Here is a 23,924-nt window from a genome sequence, read left to right as displayed (position 1 = left end):
TAGATGTTTTCAGGTGAAAGGCTTAGCTTTAGTATTCCTTACTTGTTAAGTCGGTTAATTCAACCACAACGTAACAGTTGGCTCTCTGTCTAAATGTAAATAACAGCTTTATAATAACTACTTTACTCTTGCCTTTTGCACTTTTCTAATGGTGGTTTATGGATTCTGGTTCTAGTCAGCGTCAGTTGTAGGCTGCTTTGCCAGGATGGAAGCTGGTGAAACAGAATCACATGCCTGAGACTGAGCAGTTGACAAGTCAGTTAATAACACCTATACATTTAAGAGATTTGGGGGGAGGGGGTTGGCTTTCATATTCCCCAATAGTGGATAAGCAGCGTCCACCCTTGCTCATCCTAAAACCATCTCTGGTTTACATTTTAATAACTCTAAAATCATAGAAAAACATCCTGCTGATTGAGATGTTTCTTGATTGACTAGTTACCTAGTAGTATAATGAGTAATAAATAGGCTTCTGCCAATGATTAAAATGGAATGATGGGAATTTGTTAGTTTTGTAGTGCAATAAACTCACTTTTCACAAACATCGCCTGTGCCAGAAGTGATCATGTGGTCCTATGCACTATGCAAATAAGAGACTAAGGATTTTTCAGGGACAAATAATCAGCACTTGTATAATTTGGTTACAGAGTGTAGCTTGTATTTTATTAGACAGTAGACATTAATTAATTTATAAAAGGTACCATCACCAGTAATACTAGGATTGTCTAATAGAGAAATGTGGACTTCCTGGCTACACCCATATTAAAATGTGTAATACCTATCTAGCATTGTTCCAATACTCCATCCGTGTGTATTTGCAGTGTTTTAAAAGTTTGGTAACAAAGTTGTTTAATGTTCAAATTAAAACGCAATGACAACAGCCTCAGAGATTTCATGTTTATTTTCCCATGGATTGTTTTGCATTGTACAGTCTACCCTAACAGACACATATCTGAACAAGTGCTAGTGATTTCCATGAAGCAGCGATATTGATCTGGGTAAAGTGGAGGCTCTTGTAAATCAGTTTCAAGATTAATTACAACACTGAGTTATTAACAAAATTATCAGCAATACAAAATAATAATACGTTAGATTTAGAAAAAAATACCCAGAATTGTGTAATTGAGTAAAAAAACCTACTGTAATATTACTCATATGCATAGTAGCTCTCCACTTTATCTTTGATAAACAAGATTTATGTCATTTTAACACAATCTGACCTCTCAGACTGCAGTCAGTTGTCTCCTGTTTCCAACATCAATAAAAAAAATCATTATATTAATAATATGCATTATTGGCACATGTTAATGAATTAATCTGTGAAATTTTCTACTTGGATCCTTGGCATGATCAAGCAAAAGTTGGCATGGAGTAAACTGGTTTCCGAACACCTCTTCAAAAGTCTTCATCTTTTCAACTAATTTGTCTGCGCCAAAGTTGTCCACGAACCGGAAAGGACCTATTAAGGAGAAATATTAACGTTGTAATTCAATAAATCAATATAATTTTAAAATACATGTAGTAATTAGGTTAATATAATGTTGGTGAGGTATCACTATTTTGCAACACACACTACTACTAAATACCAAATATCTACACTATGCGCCATGAAGTGAAGTCGTTCATAGATTAAATCTATGCTCTAGGTCATAAAAACTGTAGTTGTGTTTCTCACCTCCTAAGAATGGGGGAAAGCCCAGGCCGAACACGGCTCCGATGTCCCCTTCAACTGGGTTGGTAAGGATGCCCTCCTGAAGGCAAAGTACGGCCTCGTTCACAAAGCGTGATATCAGCCGGTACTGGACGTCAGAGTCGGACGACCTGCGTGGACGCATTATGGGAGCGCAGGTGTTATTGTGTAGAACACACACAGGAAAACAGCAGAGAGAGCCATGCTGAAAAACATCTGGAAGAGTATGAACACACTTGTGCTGCACATTCATACTGTTTCATGGTTCAAATAAATCCTCTTTAGGTTCTGTACTATCTGATGATTTGTCACAAAAGGTACACGGCATCATCTAGACTTATGCCTAGACAGCCTGGTGGTACTGCAATGATAGTTATAGCATCTGAACAAAACCAAATAAACAGCAGTTCTACAGTAGTGAAAAGTGACTGTGGTATTGAATTACACAGGATTATGTGCAGGAAATTACAGCATTCCAACCAAGCAGGATTATCCACAAGTGCTCATCTCTTCCTAAGAAAATATGCATTCAGTCACTCTGAACATGGAGTAATTCACCTAATTGACTACTGCCAGTTTTTTAGAGATATTCAGTACAGTGTAAATGAATAAAATTTGTTTGTTTGATGCAATGCATTTTCAAGATGTATTTTGTTCTGATGAGTGAATATAGGGAGTACTAAAATCAAATGTCATTCAATTATTTCAAGCCACCCGTCTTAAATAAGAGGAATCCATTTCAAGGATGTTTCATCTGAAGATACAGTAAACAGATTTACAGCAATTACAACACAGATCCTTAAGCCTGAAACTTACTATTTCACATATGAGCCAAATCATGCTATTGTTACCAGTGTGAAGATAGAAGGCCGAAAAATAAAAAATTATTTCATTCAGACTCCAGGTTAACTTACACTGCAGGGGTTGGCATCATATTGTAAGACTCTACAATCTCTTTAAGTTCTGGGTTGATATCTTTGAGTCCAGATTGGTAGACGTAGAATCCCTTTCCAGACTTGCGGCCTAGCGAAACGCATACAAACTCAGCGTGGGTAACAACATATACACAAATTAACAGCAGCTGAACACGCAACATGAATTAAAGTCATGCAGGCGGGTTGCCAGTACCTTTGAATCCCTTCGCAACCATTGTCTTCAGCAGCTCAAGATTTCCTCCTCCAAATCTTGAGCCAAAAGCTTTGCCCAAGTTCTCGGCCATGTGAGCGGCCACGTCGATGCCCAATTTGTCAGCCAGAGTGGCAGCGCCCACCGGGAAGCCAAACCCTGTGGTCAGTGAGTCGAGCTTCTTAGGGTCCACGCCTTCCTGTGTTTACGCAGGGGTAATAAATTACTTAGACAGCCTGCTTTAGGAATACTATTATTCTTATTAAAAAGGAGAAACACAATGTTAAATGAATTAATGCATAGAAATACACAAACCTGTAGTACTCTGACTGCTTCAGCTAACATGGGGGCTAAGCACCTGGTGGTGTAAAACCCAGGTCCATCCTGCAATTTATGATGATCCAATTTAAAGACAAATACAAACGTTTTGGAAAAAAATATTGTGTCAGTCTTATTTTGCCAAGGTTTCTCATTTTTATGGTTTTGGATTAATTTAATAAAATCAGTGGAAATGAAGAGTAAGGGGGGGGGGGTGATCCAATAAAAAAAAGTAGTAATATGCACGACTGAGAAAGCATGAAGCCAAGTTTAATGGCTCTAGCTGAAAAGGTAATTAATATCTTAATACATGTCACTCCCATTTAGGGTAGCAAACATGACGACTCACCCCAACAACGATAACGACTTTGCCTTGCTTCAGGCCCAGTGCCACAGCAGAGGCTGTGGTATCCTTAGAGGTTTTATCAGTGGTGATGATCTCTAGAAGTTGCATTTTGTCCACTGGAGAGAAGTAATGCATTCCAACTACCTGTGGCAAAGCGCAGGGATTATATGCTTCACTCACTACCCAAAAAGATCTCAAAATTCTTTCCAAAAAGTCTTAAAAATCCAACTGACCTTCTCTGGTCGTTTACTGGCAGCTGCAATGTCTTTGATTGCGAGAGCTGCTGTGTTGGAAGCAAATACACAATTGGGAGGAATGACCTGTTAAGATAAAAGGATTAATGTGCAACAAATAAAATAAATACATCCTTCATTTAACAGATGAGTGTCCCTAACTAAAAAAGTGAACCAAATACTGTCCACTGTTCCGTTATGAAACATGTTTAATAATTGTCTTATTTTTACATGTGGAATTTTCTATTCATGATGAATTAAAATCATTTCAGTATGAAATAAGTAGGATCATGTGACTGGATAAAGTGACTTCTGATTCTGATGAGAAAGTTCCTTAATGCTCTAAAAACATTTTGGCATATAGCTAACCACAGCTCTTAAGACCCTCTAAATAGAGCATACGCAAATTAATAGAGGATAGGTCTGGATGAAATTTGCAATTTAACTGCAAGCCCTATAGGCCCCAGGTCACAAATTTGACATCAAGAAACATGAACCTGAATCTGCTTACAGCTTCAACTTCTTTCAGGACTTTGTGTTTGATGGCGAGATCCTCAAACACTGCTTCAATAACCATGTCAGCCTTTTCAAATCCACTGTAATCTAGTTGTCCTGTAAGGTTAGACAAAATACTGTCCCTTTCAAAAGAGGTAATGCTCTTCTTCTTGGTCTTGTCATTTAGCCTGGGAGTGACAACCAGGACAAATAACATTAGTAGGTACAGTTCAATCTTTAAAAAAATATGCGTGAATAATTTATGTAGAATTTATGTAGAGGTACCTAGTTCAATTCCTACAAACTCACCCTTTGTAAACCTGGTGCTGCCCCTGGTTGAGTGCTTCCTCTGTGATGTCTTTTAGAATGGTGTTGATGCTTTTTTCCACAGTCACCTGTGCTATGCCTGCCCCAATCAGCCCTGCTCCTAAGATGGCCAGGGTTCTATGAAGGACAGATTGGTTAATAGATTATTTACTGTCTACAAAGCAATGAAAACTGTTTTCAACACTGATCTACTCTTAAAATGCAAAATCACTGCTTTTTATCTGCACTCAGGGTTGCACTTACTTAACCTCCTTTTCAGGGACCCCAAATCGGTTTTTCTTGCAAGCAACTTGGCCATGGTAAAGTCCAACCAGTGCTTTGGATTCAGGAGTCATTGCCAGTTTACCAAAATTCTGCAATGTGAAAAGTTATATAAAGAACACAGTGAAACATTTTTACTTATAGAACTGCTCAAATAATTCAACAGGTTTGTATATACAGAGGTTAAACACACACACATTCTGTAAATTAATGTACTACACCTGTGACTCTGCAAGGTATCCTGCATCCGGGCCCTGCTCCATACCAGCTTTCACACACTACGGGAAGAATTGGGGAAAGCAAGAGGATGTTAAAATGAATCTGAGTGAAAGATTCAAGTTTAAAAGCTTTAAAAATACTGCCACCTATAATCCTTCTATCATTAGCTGTCAAAACCCAGATCACACACCGCTCAGAGACCCAGTGAGGCTGCATGTAGCTTTACTTCAGCTTACAACACACCTGACACATGAAAACAGAGTGCAAATGCAAAATGGAACAGAGCAAAAACAACTAGATGCCATTGAAGAACGGAAGAAGTCTTCCATCAACTTCTATTTCATCTGGCACTAGACTACATGATAAGGCTGGCTAAGAGAGAAAAAAAGAAAGAAAAAATATATAAAGTAAAAAGTGGAACTTCTGTATACCTCGATTATTTTCATAGGTGCAGGGTACAGCCCTTTTGTTTGTTTCAGAACTTTTTTCTCCACAGTACTGTAGATCCGATTTTGTACAAATGAATAGCTCATGACATGGTCTTGTATTTCTGTAAAGAAGAAATTAGCAGCACATAGGCTACATCATACTGATAGCAGACATCAAGGAAAATTGTAAAAACTACAAAAGGAATGACATGCAAGCATACTTTGCATCATATTCATTTCTTTGGTCAGTGCGAGTTTCTTGTTGACAATCCCACGGGCACAGTCAATAGCTACTTCCTCCAAATACTCAATGGTTCTTTCTTCTGGGCTCTTCAGTCCTGGACCTGGGTTATTTTTTAAATTGTTCATAAGAGAATTTCAATCACCCTCACTAGCAAAGCACAAATTGCCAAAAAGTACCAACAGGAATACAAAAATGACAAGGATCATTACCAAGCGTGTCAACCAGCTGGTGAACCAGTCCCATTTTCTTGGCTTTGTCTGCACGGATGTTCCTTCCTGTTAGCATCATATCAAAGGCATTTGGAAGACCAATCTAAATGAAAACAACAAAACCTTTTACAAAGTCCTGATAAATAACTGACATACATTAGAGTTCACAGGAGGGAAAACACATTGCACATTCATTAGTGTGCTAAGTTGACACTCTGTAAATGTGATCCTTCTGGAGTGAGAGAGACCATTTTTGGCAGCCTCTGTGTTCCTCCAGCACCAGGGAGAAGACCCAGCATGACCTCAGGTGTGCCCAGAACGGTCGTCTTACTCTTTGTGGCCACTCTGTACTGGCAGGCGATGGCAAACTACAAAACAGTGCGCGCAGCATGTCAGAATGAGGCTGTTTATGAATTACACACCATTTTGATTTTAGCAAGCCAACAATAAATCCATCAAAGGGCCAGCAGAAATGTTAAATCTGTCTGAAAATCGAAGTGTTAAAACAAAAATGAGTTGCAAATAATTCAGTTTAATCAGGAAGCTAACAAACACTAGCTTTTGGATCTTGATATACAAATTCCAGACAGAAACCCAACAATATTCAACAAATAATTCCAAATTTATTAGAGTACCTCTAATCCCCCACCAAGACATGATCCATTGATGGCAGCAACAATAGGTTTTGGAGACTTCTCAATTTTCTCAAAAATCTTCTGACCCTCTTGAGAGAGTCTGGTTACTTCCTCTGTGCTTTTACAGGCCTGAATCATACTAAATTCAATGGAGATTGGTGAGTAAGTTTGAATTAATAGTCAAGATATATATCTGGTGATTCAAGGTACAAAAATACATTGGGGTAAAAAGTTATACTGTGAAGGACTAACTTTATGTCAGCCCCTGCAATGAAGCAGCCAGGCTTGGAGGAGATCATCACAACACATTTTATTGCACTGTTGCCCCAAACCTCATCCATAACTTCGGTCATCTCTTTCTGCATCTGAAGTGACAAGGTGTTAACCTATGGAGCCCAAAAAGAGGAAATACTTTAATTTTTAAAAAGCGACACACAGAACATAACATACATCAAAGCAAAATTTACCTTAGAATTTGGGTCACTGATGCGAATAACAGCCACATCTCCTTTGATCTCACAGTTTACATGTGAACGAGCTGTATAAATATTGAAGTAAAAAATTATTTTAGATAAAATGACGAAAAATGTAGGTCCAGAACATGGTCCAAACAATCTGAGATATGTACTACGGGGGTGGGGGGTGGGAATCACATTAGATGTGAGTAAATCAAAGAAAGTCAAGTCTTTACCCATTATGGATGATGCTACAGAGATGTGTCGACTGGAAGGACCTTTGCATAAAGCGGAAAGTTGAGCAATGTAGTTGCAAAGGAGAAGTGAGAAATTGAGCAATGTAATAGCCAAACTTTACACAACACATTATCTATAATACATTCACTCTAAAACATCCAATTGTGTTTATTATGCAACACATTCAGTTTATTGAAATAAGTCTTTAGTGTTAATTCATAAGCCAAAGGGTCAGATAAAGTCATGGCTAAAACAAGTCACTGTCAATGTTGGGTGGTACTGTCACACTTAAATAGATCAGAGGTTGGGGTGAACTTTTACCTGCATTTTCTTCAGGCCTCATATCACTAGTAATTACTTAATACAGCCCAATTAAATCACCTTTCATATCCTACTTTCTCTTCGCTGATTCCCAGCGCTTTAATTGCACTTAAAGATAAGGTTAGGCAGGCAGGTGCAAATAGCTAAAGGCGTTCATATTTGTACATATACAAATAGTACAAAAATAGTTAACAGTACCAACAGTATAGATCTAGCTAGCTGGCTGGCTGGCTATGTAACCTTTCGACAGTAAAAACCAGCAAGACTATCACTAAAATGATCAACTAGTACTAAGTTAACGCTTAGTGAGCTACCTATGATATGCCTTAATTTAGATTTTCAATTGGACTGAGGCCAAAAGTCCTGCAAAGTAAAGAACTTGAAGTGCAGCCTCGCAAAGTGTGAATGAATACCTGCAAATAATATGCATCTCGCCCTAATCGTAAATCTGGACAGAGCGGCCACAGCTCGCGTTACCATCTTGGTAGTCGGGTTGACGCCAACAACCAGAAGAAGGAACACGAGTGCGCAAAGTATAGATGGCCCAATCAGAATCGGCTTGGGGACTTTCGCTCCGCCCTCGCTCAGATGGAGGACAATTTAAAGGAGAAATACAGCATTTGAACATTTCATTAGCACCCAACGACTCATAATAAGTATTGAACAGTGCCCCTGGTATCTTTTAAAAGGCATGCTTGTTTTGCTTATTTGTATCTTTTCAGAAATTAACCTAAATAGCTATGGAAAATGATCTAAAAGCCATACAAGACATAGACTTTGTATCACATTCTTTTCCAAACAAGAAGCAGGTGTATTGGCACATTTTAAAACCCCGTCACGGACACAGTGAAAAAATCGTAACCCTGTCAATAGGACATATTTTTCTCCCTGAGCCTTACAAAACCCTACTAGCCATACTGACCAAGATAGATCTTGCAAAAGTTCAATTTAGGGCATTAAGCATTAATCTAGGCCAGTATAAACTGGATGATGTTGAAGATTCACTTAAGGGAATGACCGACACCTCTATCTGTCCAATTCATGTTCCTGTAGATGAAGGAATGGGGGCAGCAGGGAAGGACAGTCACACAACAGACTTGCCTGTACTGGATGTTGCACAGTTCTTATTGTAGTTTTAAGAAGCCAGTGTCTGGATTTGGTGCTACCAGTCAGGCTTGGAAGGTATATAATGAGACCCCAATATGGCGGAGGCCTACTTCACTTTCACAGATTTGTTCAGCCAACAGTGTCACTGGTTGCCTGCCTCTAATCCAACAGTGTAAATATGATTCTGACTCAAAGCAAATTACAGATTTAAAAAATGAAAGCATATGGTAAACATTGTGTTTTTTTCCAATTTATTTCTGTTTTACTGAATGTACATCTTAAATTAAACTCAAGAAGCTTGTTAAAATCTACTTCAGAGTTCAGAGTAAATTGAGTTAGCACACCTATTTTTTTTTTTTCCATTCAGGCCAGTGAGGCACGGTGCAACATAACCATCATCGTTGAGAGCGCCAACAGATTTCAATAAACATGCTCAGAAGAACAATTAAAAATTTAAAAAGTTGTATGAACTTGTGATTTTAGTTATCTTATTCAGGTATATTGCCAGGGGCTTAAATATGTTACATTTACTTGTGTTGTGAAGATTGTGGTCCAAATCTGAGGGCCTGAATATTTCCATTTCAGTGAGCTTGAGCTGGTGCTGGAATGAGTTTGGGTTCAAACAGTGATAGCACTGCAGGACCCACCACATAACCCTCTCAGTCAATAAGCAGGCCAGTGGCCATTTTGAAAAGTACTATAGTCACTCTTAAATAGAGGTATGCAATGGTGGTATGAAGACTTACAATTTCTGAATAGAGAAAATAAATACATATAATATATATATTTTGTAATCTGAAATGTGATCTGTTTAGTATGTTACTATTTTCCAGTGTGTCACTGTTCCTGGGTACAACCATACTGTGTTTACAAAGTGTCAGTAACGCGAAATCTGAGAAAAGAAGTAAAATCTACTGAAAAAACCCTGGAGAGAGCTGGACACCTGAAATCTTTTTTGATTCATTTAGGTGGCCGCTCCCCCAAGACACACGAAGTCAAACACTGGGGGCTGACGTACAGGCCACAAAACCTGTGACTGTGCACGTATAGTCAGTGAACCCATCTTAGCTTTCGGCTGCACTTTGCTGAGTACAACCACTGGCAAGAATATATAATTATATTATAATAATATATATTATATAATATATAAGACTCACGGCAAGTCTTTCTGACAAGTCTAACGATGATCTATCCATTCTTGTTTTTTTTTTTGTCTTTGTGTGGGGAGAAAGTCGTTGCAGTAAAGTAAGAAAAGTGCGTCTCCTCCTCAAAATGTACCTTGTGGGTTTTTAATAGTGTCCTAAATTTTCCATCCTCAATTCCTAATCTTATTTAAAAGTGTCGTATCACGTGTCTTTCTGTTTTTCCCCCAGAGCAAGTTTTTTTCTCGCCTTCTTATAAAAAATACGTTTATAGGCTTCCAATAATCCGCATGTCGCCATGGCTAGAGTTGTGAGAGTACTCCTGAAAATGGCATACGCTACGCCCCAGTTACTTTCTAAACACTAATACTATACGGTACATATTATATACGGATCTTAGTAAGGATTTGGCGAGTTAGTGCAAAAAATATTAAGCTTCGTTTCATACCAACAAGAAGTGATGATGGGTAGCTATGCCAGTTTACGTAATTGTAAGATACAACTTGTTAGAGATTTTCTTTGAACAACAAAAAATAAAGGAAATTAACGATACTTTTCACCGTACTGCTTTACAACTACAAAGACGCTCCCGTGTAGGTTCCAGTTTTCTTTTTAGTCTAACACGATAAACGGTGATATTTCACAAGGAATACGCCGTCTGACGGAATATGAGCAGCAAAACATTTACAACACAGCTGCGTTTAAGGAAACCAGCGCAACTGGAGAATCAATGAATCAAACCGGAGAATAAGTGGAGTCAATGGTCATCGGACATGGGCATGTAGCCCGGAAGCGGGCTTCCTTACATTTACATGCAGTTTAAAATGGATTCGTATTTCAGTTGTCATTCTATATGTTGGAGTTCAAATTAACAATTACTAACACCATTAATTTACACACCGTTAAGGCCTAGAAACGAAGTTCCACCGTCGGGAGGCTGTACAGTGCACAATTACATATTTTGCCTTTAATCACAGGCGTTGTGTTTAAGTAACTATAAGGAAAGACGTGAGGAACAGTGTGTCACATCAACACAGAATTCTACAGACACTCATGCAATGATAGTCTGATGTTGCCTGCAAAGGCTGAGCCAGTTATGACATCGGGAGGCTCTACAGTGCACAATTACATATTTTGCACTTATTCACAGACCATGTGTTTAAAAACCTAAATGGGCAGAAATCAGGAAAAGTAGTTCACATCAACACAAAAATTTGCAGACATGCATGTAATGACAGAATGATGTTGACTGCTAAATTGGAGTCTATTCTGCCATCAGGAGGCTCTACAGTCTACAGTTAACTACTTGGCATACTTTCACATGCCTTGTATCATCTTAATTAAATGGACAGAAGTCAGCAACAGTGAGTCAGATCCACACGAAACTTTAGGCACACGATGACGATGCTTTTCAGTGTTGTCCCAGATTGGCTTGCATTGGGCACTTTTAAACCTTTAAAAATCATGCCTTTATATGATGCTTTTATCCAAAGCAACTTGCAATTATGACCAAGTACAACTTGAGCAATTGGGGGTTAAGGGTCTCTCTCAGGGGCCCAACAGCAGCTACTTGGCAGTGGCAGGGCTTGAACCCACAACCTTCCAATTACAAGTCAAGTACGTTAACCACTGAGCTCCACTGCCAAGTTAATTATATTTATTTAAGTGTTTGCAATGTGGATGCAAATAACCGCTAAATAAGTCAAACTATCTCACAGGTTTGGGAATTAAAAGACCAAGCTACTGTCATGTCACTACAAACAAAGAATTTATCTTCAATCTTTATGTCTATACGTTCTTCTTAACTTTGCAAGCACCTCATTTAAATGTTCAGTTCATCAGAACACTTTATTTTATCATCGCCTAACCTCAACCACCTTTTTTATGACACCTTCAGGAAATTATAAACAACGTCAGAATGTCGTGTGTCCATGGCGGGTGGTTTCTGCGCCCACGTTGCTTCATGTCAGACTTGCGAGACTGTGCTTGGACCCAGAATTGCCGCTTGTGGCTATATTTACTACTTGTTATTGTACACTATTACATAATCTATTAACTGTAATTGAGATTACCATTGGCAATTATATTTACAGCGTTTAGCAGACGCTCTTATCCAGAGCGACTTACAAAAGTACTTTGTCATTTACTCACAGAATACATCCTAGTACAGTAGGTTAGTGTCCCACATACCAATGAACTAGAATACTGTAGAAATACAGGGATCAATGCAATAAACAATAAACAATACCCTACAATAAGTATTCATTTAGTCGGTCAATATGGGAGCAGGGTCACTTGTCCTTTAAATATTCCACAAATAGATGGGTCTTCAGTCTGCGTTTGAAGACTGCAAGGGACTCTGCTGTCCGGACAGCAAGTTCATTCAACCATCTTGGAGCCAGGACAGAAAATAGTCTCAATGCTTGTCTTCCATGAGACGTGAAGCATGATATTTCAAGCCGAGCCATACTTGAGGTTCCAAGTGCTCGAGGTACGGATTGGATTTTGACCATTGACCTCATGTATGAAGAGGAAGGAATCTTAGAGGAAGACCAGCAAGTAGCGAGTTGCAGTAGTCTAGCTTTGGGATCACAAGAGACTGCACAAGCACCTGGGTAGCTTCCTGCGAGAGAAAGGGCTGAATCCTTCGTATGTTACAAAGAAAAAATCTGCAAGACCGGGTTAGGTTTGAAACATGAGTTGAAAAGGACAGCTGGTTGTTCTGCCCAGACTAGGGGCAGCTTCAGATGTTGATACCAGGGAGTTCTCGAAGGAAACTGTGAGGTCATGGTACGGGTTGGGAGTAATTTGGATGTACAGAAGCTAGGTTGTACTGGGGTTGAGCTATTCTTTAAATATGCTGACATTTAGATTTAATAAGGTCAATCAAAAATAAAAGTCTTGCAGCAATGTTGGAATCTACTCTTCACTATGCGAATCAATTTAACTAGCTAGCTTGTTAGCTAATAAGCTATCATGTTACAACAGCCATCTTGTACCATCTGTTTATCTGTTCAATCAGACACATTAGTGAACAACTTATTGGGAGACCTACCTACTTTGACCTTGATGTGTAGATAGCAGACTCTAAACCAAGTGTAGTCCAATGACAGTTACACGCATGTTACTTGTAGACACGCAGTTTCTCTTTAGTGTAAATGCTATCCTAGGTTTCTCAGTTAAGTAAGTAAAGATATGGCCATGGAACTGGTGGCTATTTCAACAAATCATCCTCTCAGTCTACTATTTTGTAGATATTTGGGATAATTTCTCCTGTTGGTGGGTTTGTTAATATAACTAGCATTATCCTGATGATTAAATTGATTCACATAAGGTCTTGTATTGTTATTAACATTTATATAGCACTTTACAGATATATATGCTTTTACAATCACTCACACACCAATAAGAAGCAGCAACCAATTTGCATACAGCATACTCTCTTTTGGGGGACTACAAGGTGAGAAGGTTAAGATCATGACAGAGCACCAACCATTACTAGACATTTATGTACACACCTATCAATCTAGATATATAAACACACATATATATATATATATATATATATACACACACACAGAGGACAATTTAGAGTATCCAATCAACCAAGCCTCCATGTTTCTGGACTGTAGTAGGAAACCCACACAGACAAATGGAGAACATGGAAACTCCAGACAGATAGGGACTCAAACCCAAGACCCTAGCGCTAAGAGGCAAACATGCTAACAGCCAAGCCACCATGCTGCCCGGATGTAGATTTCATTATTGCAAGGCCTTTATTTTTAATAATGTTAAATCTAAATACAGTGCATTTGCATTGTGTAAGCATATAAGTGGTATAATCCCTTGACACACATACACACAATATTCTGATATATTTTATTAATTTAGCTGTTAAAGAAATGGGTTCATCAACAGTACAAATCTCCATTTCCATTGGCAACGTGCGTGCACAACTTTCTAGTGACGTTGTTTCAGAAACCATCTATCACAATGGTATTCAAATCGGAAACCTCAAATCCGGTTTTGGCATTTGTAATCCCTTGAAGTTGATTAAATGATCAATGTAACAGGTTGGTACTTTGTCATCTCACCTGACTCCTAGGTAAGGGAAAAGTGGAAAATCTGGAATCTGGACCTTGAGGACTGTGATTTGAATACCGCGGAGCTACAGTGAAGATGTGTATGCAGTGAGGGGTAACTGATGGATAGTGAACGAGAGGGGGTGTTCGACGGTAAAGGGGCCACCGGCCTCTTTTTTTCCCTTTGTGATATTTTTTTTTTGCCACCAACAGTAGGTGTCTGGCTCGATATGTCTAGGATGGGTGGAAACAGCATGTGCATGTTACCAGTTGAGTATTGAGTATTGAGTAAACAATAGGTTATTCAAAGAAACCTATCCTATAAATTTCACCAACCCCTGACTCAAGCTACTGAACTTGAGTTGTATCCAGTTACGTAATTTTTTAAACTTAATGGCCTTAAGTATATCAACAACCTGAAAAAAGACAACACAGAAAATGTAAACAATACAGGCAATCCTGAACCACACATTTTGGTCATATCAAGATGAGACACACTACTCACTGAATATTCAACTAGGAGTATATTTATCTATATTAATAAAAGAACAAGATGAATAAGAGGAGAACAAAAACCAAGCACCAACATCTTATGAACAGACTAATGTCCTTAATTAAAAACAGTGGACATTTCTGCTGAAGATTACAAAACTGCTCTAAGTAAACTCTTTGTTTATATTCTTTAAATAGGGTCCAGCAATATAAAGAGTGAACTGCTTCTTCTGGAACATAATAATGTACAAGGAACTAATATAAACCCTAAATACTTGCATCTCTTATTCTAGAGTACTGATTGAAGGCTGATCAATTGTATACATTTGTGTAAATGTCCACAATAGTGGACATTACATTATGTCTCTTACCCTAGTGGACTGATTGGAGGACTGTGCATGTACTGAATAAGGGCTATTCTCGATTGTCTTGTGTTGTCACACAATGGCCCATACACTGCATTAGCAATTGCATCACACTGCCCTCATTGAATTAATCCGCACTGTGTTCTGCCTTTATTTCAACACTATTTTCAACCATTTACATTTACATTACATTTACGGCATTTAGCAGACGCTCTTATCCAGAGCGATTTACAAAAGTGCTTTGTCATTTACTCATAGAATATATCCAAGTACAATATATTAGGTTAGAAGTAAACATACCAATGAACTAGAATACACCATCCCAACCCCTAAAAGAGAGTGAATATTTATAGGAGGCATTTAAGCTATTCTAATAATCAGTTTATAAACTTGTGCACGAAAGATACATAAGTAAGTAGATTGTATTGAGGGTCATCTGAGGTGCAGCTTAGATAGCTGTGCTGGGGATAAGATGTCATGCCAGTAAGACACTCCCTACTGAGCACATACAACATTTATATGTGGTAGTAATTAAAACAACCGCTGACAACACAAATGGGCCACAGTATTGACAGATCACATATATTTTGTTTTTGATCAATGCTAATAAAATATCAGGTATTACCTAACCAGTTGAAAGTCTTCCGTTTGACAGCAGATGTGTCGTCGGTCCCCCGTCAGCCAATGAGCCACCATTAACAACCCACATACACTTATCCGATCTCAGTCACCCGATTTTTAGTACCGCCCTTCACCTGTCTCTCATTTAGCCTAACATGCTTAACTCCCGCAGGTGCCCGTCTCCAGTGCTTTATAGTCAAGCTAGTGAGTCAGCTCCCAAGCCGTGTTCATGAATGATGGATTTTATTCATCAGTGCTCTGCTTCGTTCTTTATTCTCTTTGATATGTTTTTGGACTATTTTCATTCATTCCTGTTCCCTTTTGTGACACTTGTGTCCTGTTCTGTGCTTATCAAATGTCACAGGATGATTCCGTGTAAATGACGACCTTCTTTAAAACATGCAAAATAATCATTTAAAAGTAAGTTATGATGCAACAATTATAATTACATTTTCCACATTATTATAACGACATACTAATTTATTAAGATATAATATGGAAAAAAAATGTTAAATAATAATACACAATATGATTTCATTAACTCAACAAACACAATTTTTTTTCTTAACATAGAAATATACTATATTAGACAGATATATAGTACTTGTGAAGATGAGAATGAAATTATTATATTATGACTAAAGTGTTTTAAAATCTTGAATTTTAATTACTGGACTACACCATTAATATATGTCCATCCAACAAATTAATGAATACTGGATGTGTACAAATATATAATTGCTCTAGAATTGTTAGCAGTCTCAGATAGGAGGTATCATCATGTTTAGTTATGCTGGTTACATTTATGTACTGTACTTTGCTTAGAAAAACTAATGAGGTAACCATTCTTAGAAATATAATTAGACCACAAGTGGATCTGACTCCATTTTAGCCATTACTTTACTGTTTGAAACACTTGGCTAGCTCAGGTCAAGCTTACTACTCATTTTCCTGTTGAGTTTAAACTGTGGATTCCATCTCTGTCTGCAGAACAAGCTCCTGGCTGATGTCCCAGTCTGCAGTGTGCCTTTGTGGGGTGGTCTTTCCGGAGGAGTCCGCTGTGCACACGAGCGCTTCCGATTCAGATTTCCAGCTCGCGTCACAGCAGAGCTTGGCAGCACACTGACTGTAGCAGGGCAGATCACACCCAAAGACACAGGGTCCTGTGGTGTCAGAGGAGAACTCCGGCTGTACCGTGGTGGCGTGGATGCCCTCGTCGTGGAAGAAGTTTTTGATGCGCTTGGCTACATCCATGTAGGAGGCCGGGTCATGGCACTGGACGTGCGCCGTGGCTATGATGCGGCTCCCAGCCAGCTGCCAGATGTGCAGTTCGTGGATGGCTAGGACCCCTTCGAGACTCCTCAGCTTCCCGTCCAGCTGTTGCATGTTGATCTGCTTGGGCACGGTCTGCAGGAGGATGAGCGCCGACTCTTTTAAGAGCGGGAAGGTGGTGTAGAACAAGATGACCACCATCATGATGCAGAGGGTGGGATCCAGGTAGAGTACCCAGCAGGGCGCAGCTACAGAAGCAGCCCCGATGCCATTGCTGGCCATGCCAACCATGTCTAAGCGTATCAGCCGGTGGTCAGAGCCATGGCAGGGATTCATACATATCTCCTTACCATCGCATGGCTTCCACACAAACGTGAAGATGAGAGCATTGACCACCACAATGATGGAACCAAGGGCATCACCCAACACATGTAAGAATACTCCACGCATGTTCAGCTGCGAGGATGACTCAGACCTGAGCTCCAGTTCCAGTGATGTGTCATCATTCATTTGATCATCCAGACGATGTCTTAAGATAACTGTAAACGCATCAGAGCAATGCAGTATAAAATGAACTGAAAATCAATTTTTACACATATTTTTAAAATAAAGATAAATCCCACCATTAACAATTACAAAGACTTAAATGGGAAGTTTTTAATTATTCTGGCTAAATTAATAATTAATACCTGATTCTGTTTGATGGGTATGATTACCTCGATGACCAGAGTTGTTTTCCATTAAACTGCTAGTCTCCTCTTGAGTCTCTTTCTTTGACAATTTATCAGATTTTTCATAGTTTCTTGGATTTGTACCATGACAGTGTCCATGCTCACTGGCTCCAGCATGGCCGTGGAACAAGAAAAGACCGAATAAATTCACAAGGAGACCTATCAGGCCGACCCAGATGACAATTTGTGGATTCTCAATCTCATGAGGTTTTGTGTAACGTCCGATAGCCTCCAGTAAAATGGTGAAACAGAGGGTAATTAAAAATACAGCATTGACTAAAGCGCCCATGACTTCTGCGCGGATCCATCCAAATGTATTTTTGCTAGTGCCTTGTGTTTTCTCCGCAAAGTGCACAGCAACCAGAGCCACGACTAGAGAAATTACATCAGAAAGCATGTGAAAAGAATCAGACAGCATCGTTAGAGATGCTGTCATTCGGCTCACCACAACTTCAACGATAAAGAATCCAAAAGTTAGGAAGAGCATCCACAACAGCCTTCCATTCTTATTTTCCAAACCCATGTTTCTGTCATCAGGGCTTCAAATGATAGCAGTTTTAATAAGCACTCCTTTACATTTTGGTCCGAACGGAGAATTCTGAATGCGCAGAAATATTAGTGTGTTAGAAGCTTAATTGTAAATGCAATTCTGCATGCGCTGTCGCTGTTGGTAACTCACGAGTTAACAACGTTTAATCCACGCTCTAAGAGAATAAACGAAATTCACGGCATTTATTCAATCTATTCGCAATTAAATACCTACGATAACTAGCCAACCCACTTTAATCACAATGTAAGACTTTGCACCCGAACCCATGAACTTGTCCACACGGTCGTGGGGACACGCCCCAGCATTATTTCCTATTGGCGGAACATTATGGGACTTCGTGGCGTCACATTATAAGACTTTATTCTGATCAAAAATGTCAAGAATATGGACATTTGTGTGTTTCTTCAACCAACTGTAAATATTAAAGTGTGTTTTCTACTAAAGTGCAAAAAAACAAACAAACAAACAAACCAAAAAAAAAAAACCCAAGAATAATTGCTTTGCATATGAATAATATTTTAAAATCGACTATATATGGTCTAAAAATGCTTACGTCTTAAGAAACATAAGGATATACAGTTTAGTAAAATTACTCCAAACTACTAGACACTGTGAGCTTATCAAATTATAGGCTTACGTTTACCTCTAATGCTACTGAATAATTTAATCATTTTTGCATTAAAAACCGTATTATTATTAGTGCTATATGACTATATTAATCTGTCCTAGGAATGCGTAAGCAGATCCTATATGCAGGACGTAGGAGTGATGCGCTACCTATCAACAGCCTAATAGCCTACGCGCCCATTGTCTGCAGCGATGCAGGGTGTGTACCAGAGAGCTGGACGGCGGTCGCTTTCTATGGAATGCTGTTGCTGGAGCACTACTCTCATCCTTAGGAGATGATCAGTGTGTGGACTAGAGATTAAAGCAATGGCATATGATGGATATCTTCTTCCTTCAGGGAAAATGCATTTTGAGCTACACGCGAAGTTCGTCGTTTTCTTGTGGATGATAATTTACGATGATAGCATCTCCATGACATCGCCCCGTTAGAAAATTTTAGCGCACGTAATTTTTATATTACAAAATGTCTAAAAGGAACAGTACAGTGCTGATGCGACCGCGGTCCATGTCTATAGGTAAAAAATCAGAAACTGTCAAGGTGGTGGTTCGGTGCCGCCCTGTAAACAAGAAAGAAGAAGCGATGAGTCACGAGAAAATTGTTGAAGTGGATGTGAAATTGGGACAGGTAAGCGTGCGCAATCCTAAAGCGGCAGGAACTCTGTTGAAAACATTCACGTTTGATGCGGTCTATGACATGCTTTCAAAACAACATGAATTGTATGATTATTCATGTAAACCTCTTATTGACTCTGTCTTACTTGGTTTCAATGGAACCATATTTGCTTACGGTCAAACTGGAACTGGAAAAACGTACACCATGCACGGGCTGCCCACGGATTCAGAGAAACAAGGAGTCATACCAAATTCTTTTCAGCACATTTTCACACATATATCTAGGTCTCAGAACCAGCAGTACTTGGTCAGGGTGTCTTATCTGGAAATATATCAAGATGAAATACGGGACCTACTTTGCAAGGACAACTGTAAAAAACTGGAGCTGAAGGAAAATCCAGAATTAGGCGTGTATGTCAAAGACCTCTCATCTGTCGTGACAAAAAGCATCAAAGAAATTGAGCATGTGATGAACTTGGGAAATCAGTCCAGGTCTGTTGGATTTACTAAAATGAATGAGCACAGTTCACGGTCACATGCAATTTTTGTTATAACCATTGAATGCAGTGAGATGGGCATTGATGGAGAGGAACACATTCGTGTAGGGAAATTAAACATGGTAGACCTCGCTGGCAGTGAACGTCAACGCAAGACGGGTGTCCAGGGCCAAAGATTCAAAGAAGCCACCAAGATAAACTTGTCCCTCTGTGCTCTTGGAAATGTCATTTCAGCCCTGGTGGACGGGAAAAATTCTCACATCCCATACAGGGATTCCAAACTGACCCGCCTGCTACAGGATTCCTTAGGCGGGAACTCTAAAACAGTCATGGTGGCTACAATAGGACCCGCCTCATGTCACTATGAGGAGACCCTTTCCACTCTGAGATTTGCAAACAGAGCAAAGAACATCAGGAACAGGCCAAAGATCAATGAGGACCCCAAAGATGCTTTGCTCCGTGAATTCCAAGAGGAGATAGCCCGTCTGAAGGCACAGCTAGAGGAACGAGGGATGCTGGCAAAGGAAAGGAGGAAGCGTAGGAATAGTGTGAGGATGAAGAGAAGCATGAGCAGTGGGGAGGTGGAAACACCCAAAAACGCAGAGGTGAATGTAATTGAGATGGTGCAGGAGGAGACAGTAGAGGAATACTGGTGGAAGCAGCAGGTGGGGCAGATGGCCAAGAGCTCTGCCAATAACAGCCCGGAGGTTAGGAGGAAATTAGACATGCTGGATGAGAAAGCGAAGGCTGTGGAGGATTTGCTTAAGGAGCAGCAGGCCATGGAAATCATGATTTCAAAATACAAGGTTAGAACTTATCCATGTTTAGGTTTTGTTATCCAGAACATTCTTCTTAAGAGAGCAATTAAATGATACATCAAATCATCTTTACCATGGTTCTTTTAAGGCCTTGGAAAGTAAGCTTTTGATTGGAGGAAAAAACATCATTGACCACACCAATGAGCAGCAGAGGATGCTGGAGTTAAAGAGGCAGGAGATTGCAGAGCAGGTAACAACTGCAAATATGCAATAACCACAGTGTTTAGCAAATGTAGTCATCTCATTACCCAGACTGCTGTGTGTGTGTGTGATTTCTTATAGGAGAGACAGGAAAGGGACATGCAACAGCTGATGTTTGAGCAGGATGAGGAGACAGTGGAGCTGAAAGAGACCTTCTCTACTCTACAGCAGGAGGTGGATCTTAAGACCAAAAAGCTTAAGAAGGTGAAGAATGTTTGCCACTATATATAAACACTGTCAATGTTGATTCAGTGTTGCCGATGTTTGTGTTTTTCGATGTAAACAACAGATTAAACTCATGACATTCCACAGGGAAATCTGGGGATGTAGTTTAGGATATGCACACACCTCCATATTAGGATTAGCATCAGGTTACTACTTGTCATATCAGATTATGACGGGGTATGTCGGGATATGCATCCACTTTGTATTCTTGTAAGAAAAGGGATTTAATTAGGGGGCTTGTCACTGTTTCATGAATTTGTGGTTTTTAAGATCTGTTCAAAACAGTATTCACACAGTTCAATTTATCTGTTGTATTCTTTTGGCAGAAATCAGGTATAAGGCTTGTTGTATAGACACAGCCGAAGATCAGAGGGGATAAAAAAAATAACATGTTAGGGATTGCAGCCACCTTGTCACCTTGCAAGAAAGAACATTTGGTTGAGCTCCCTAGATCACTGACAAAGAATGACCTGCGACTTTTTTTTAGTCTGCGCATGTAACTCTCAGCACCTTGAGTTGAGTTTTTCTTTTGTAAAGGGTGAAGGTTGTGTTCACTGCTAAACAATGACTCGTGAATTTTTTGTTTCGGGAGTTGTGGGTCGGATTATAACAGGTCATGACAGATCATAGTATAAACGTATGACGGTCAGTACAGTTTATCTGTTATATAGGAGGTGCTGACTAAACTGATTGCTAACAAAAACCCATGACTATATTGTTGTGGGGTTGAAGACCAGTATAACTTTCACCTCGGCCCAAGTTATGACAGGGCATGACACCCCCAAATCATCCTGTAATTTCTGACAGGTTTTTGAAAAAGTACCTATACATGTTTTCAATACTAAATTGATGTTTTGCAATTATTAAAATAATTTGATTATTTTTGCCCTTTAAACAAGTTATTGAGTTGATTTTGTTACTGAGGACTAGGTATGGTAATTTTGTCAACAATATATAGTAACTGAATAATGGATGCTATAATAAATCAATTACTAAGTACTATATTATGTTAACATGCATGGAAACGCATTCTGTTTATTAACTCAGCTCAAGTTCAGCAGATTCTTTCAATTGATCAGCCTGTATTTTATGCAAAGGATAAACATAATCTGTGTGTTCTTTATTCCAAGCTGTATAGCAAACTGCAGCTGGTGAGATCTGAGATAGGAGACATCATTGATGAACACGTGACAACAAGACAGGAACTGGAGCAGACACTAAATGAGCTGACAAGAGAGATGAAATTCAAGTATTATCTCCCCCCCAAAAAAACCAAAACATGCACAACCAAATTCCAATACACATTCAAATGATTATACATAAATATACTAACAGTGATCCCGGTGTGAAATGTCAGCCTACAAACTTGTGATTTAATTAATTTCTCTTATTTTCATTTTAGGAATCTCATCATTGACAATTTCATTCCTCCTGAGGAGAAAAACAAGATCATAAACCGCCTCCACTTTGACAGCGAGGAAGACCAGTGGAAAATCCTGCCCCTTCTCCCATCACAAAAGTGAATAGAAGTTATAGAATCATTTTTATAATTCGATATTTACATAAATCATGAGTAATTAACAAATAAATCAATATTTTTATGGGAATTCATTCCCCAGCAAATCCCCTCGTGTCAGACAAAGGCCAACTTCTGTAGTAGGATACAAGAGACCAATTAGCCAGTATGCACAGGTTGCTGTGGCAACAGGAGCTCCTTGCAGATACAGGGTTGGTACAGACAGGCAGTCTATTTATTATTTTCATGAATTGTGAATAAATTTGCTGAAAGACTGTGCAAAGACTTACTGTTGTGGCACTACACAGGCAGAAAACGTCATGCTTCTTGAGCTGGATATGACGCCACCAGCCATGGTCCCTCTGGACTTACAAGGGGCAGAGATGAGGATGCAAGACTTACTCTGTGACTTTGGTCACCACAGGAGGACGACAGCATCACGCGTAATGCGGGCCAGATCATGGTGAGGACGTTGTGAGCCAAAATATCTTACACTAACAATGAAGAGTCTTGTCATCAGTCGTCATAATCTGCTGACTTTTATCACCATGATATATGTTATGATGTCAACCGTATTAAGGTATTGGAACCTCGCCCTTTTTTCTCTCCAAAGGTATCAAGGACCAACTCTGCCAGCTCCTTCATCAAGCAGCTCTGAGGCGTCCGGTTCTCGGTGTTCACCTTCAGCCACAGGGGCATGTGCTGCTATACTCCAACCATGAAATATTTTAAAATGAGATGGATTCAGACATCTCATAAATCAACAGAAAACTCTATCCAATGGCTTGTATGCTGTTTTTTGTGAGCTTTTGGGTTTTCATTTGGCTTTTACTTTGTTACACGCTAATTCTGCATCAGCGCTTTCAATGAAAAAAAAATGCACAGTTTTCTCCTGTTTACTTGAAACTTTAATCTTAATGTAATGCATAATCCTGTAGTCTAATGTCATTCTTGAATAAAAAAAAACAGTAAATAGTTAAATAGCATAATAAACCAGTGACCTGCTAATGGTGCCACTTATTTAAAAGGCATATAATAATGTGTCCACTCATGATTTGTATCTCCACCAAGAACTGACCTGAAATATGTAATATGAAACATTCATTCAAACCAATGCCATATTCGTTTACTATAACATTAACAGATACTGACCTCTAGAGGATATAATCCAGATATAACAGCCATTTTCTAAGTTAACAATGAGCCTATTCTTTAAAATCTAAAATTACTTTTTACGTTTCAGTTTCATTTCTGTGACATGGAAATTATAAAATCCTCTGTATCCATACTTTGTTTCTTTAACTTGATCTGAAAATCCCCAGGTTGGTAGCACAATTCTGTCAGTCACAGCGCTTAAGAGATAACCACCTGTTATATAATGCCAATAAAACCTGTGCTTTTGAAGGTCGCAGCCTTCGGTGGAACTGGCATTACATCTATAGTTCAGATCTCTGCTTTCTAACCTTCACTGCAAATGAATGTTAATTGAGCTAACATATAATAGTGGCCCACATTCCTAGCTG

The 23,924-nt window shown here is 39.1% G+C and overlaps 3 protein-coding genes across 3 annotated transcripts; 1 reads left to right on the top strand and 2 right to left on the bottom strand.

Annotated features, from left to right (window-relative positions):
- Window positions 1-883: 883 nt before the first annotated feature.
- LOC118242359 (trifunctional enzyme subunit alpha, mitochondrial-like) lies at window positions 884-8,055 on the bottom strand. Its single transcript, XM_035533084.2, has 20 exons — window positions 7,957-8,055; window positions 7,222-7,263; window positions 6,998-7,068; window positions 6,783-6,916; window positions 6,531-6,669; window positions 6,144-6,263; window positions 5,896-5,998; window positions 5,664-5,786; window positions 5,446-5,564; window positions 5,017-5,073; window positions 4,778-4,887; window positions 4,517-4,651; window positions 4,224-4,395; window positions 3,713-3,799; window positions 3,483-3,623; window positions 3,131-3,199; window positions 2,819-3,014; window positions 2,605-2,713; window positions 1,676-1,821; window positions 884-1,459 (listed from the first exon to the last, which is right to left on the bottom strand). The coding sequence occupies exons 1-20, from the start codon at window positions 8,021-8,023 to the stop codon at window positions 1,305-1,307; spliced, it is 2,295 nt and encodes a 764-aa protein (XP_035388977.1). The 5' UTR covers window positions 8,024-8,055; the 3' UTR covers window positions 884-1,304.
- Window positions 8,056-15,358: 7,303 nt separating this feature from the next.
- Window positions 15,359-18,128, bottom strand: slc30a1b (solute carrier family 30 member 1b). Its single transcript, XM_027024734.3, has 2 exons — window positions 17,314-18,128; window positions 15,359-17,163 (listed from the first exon to the last, which is right to left on the bottom strand). The coding sequence occupies exons 1-2, from the start codon at window positions 17,876-17,878 to the stop codon at window positions 16,313-16,315; spliced, it is 1,416 nt and encodes a 471-aa protein (XP_026880535.2). The 5' UTR covers window positions 17,879-18,128; the 3' UTR covers window positions 15,359-16,312.
- A 582-nt stretch (window positions 18,129-18,710) lies between these two features.
- On the top strand, window positions 18,711-23,811 carry kif3cb (kinesin family member 3Cb). The gene is made up of 8 exons (XM_027024722.3): window positions 18,711-20,447; window positions 20,548-20,649; window positions 20,742-20,864; window positions 22,016-22,134; window positions 22,288-22,404; window positions 22,505-22,613; window positions 22,710-22,864; window positions 23,015-23,811. The coding sequence occupies exons 1-8, from the start codon at window positions 18,996-18,998 to the stop codon at window positions 23,121-23,123; spliced, it is 2,286 nt and encodes a 761-aa protein (XP_026880523.2). The 5' UTR covers window positions 18,711-18,995; the 3' UTR covers window positions 23,124-23,811.
- Window positions 23,812-23,924: the final 113 nt, after the last annotated feature.

The sequence above is a fragment of the Electrophorus electricus genome, chromosome 10 (assembly GCF_041902795.1).
Source record: "Electrophorus electricus isolate QZ-2024a chromosome 10, ASM4190279v1, whole genome shotgun sequence".
NCBI lineage: Eukaryota > Metazoa > Chordata > Actinopteri > Gymnotiformes > Gymnotidae > Electrophorus > Electrophorus electricus.
This window is presented reverse-complemented; position numbering and strand designations above follow the sequence as displayed.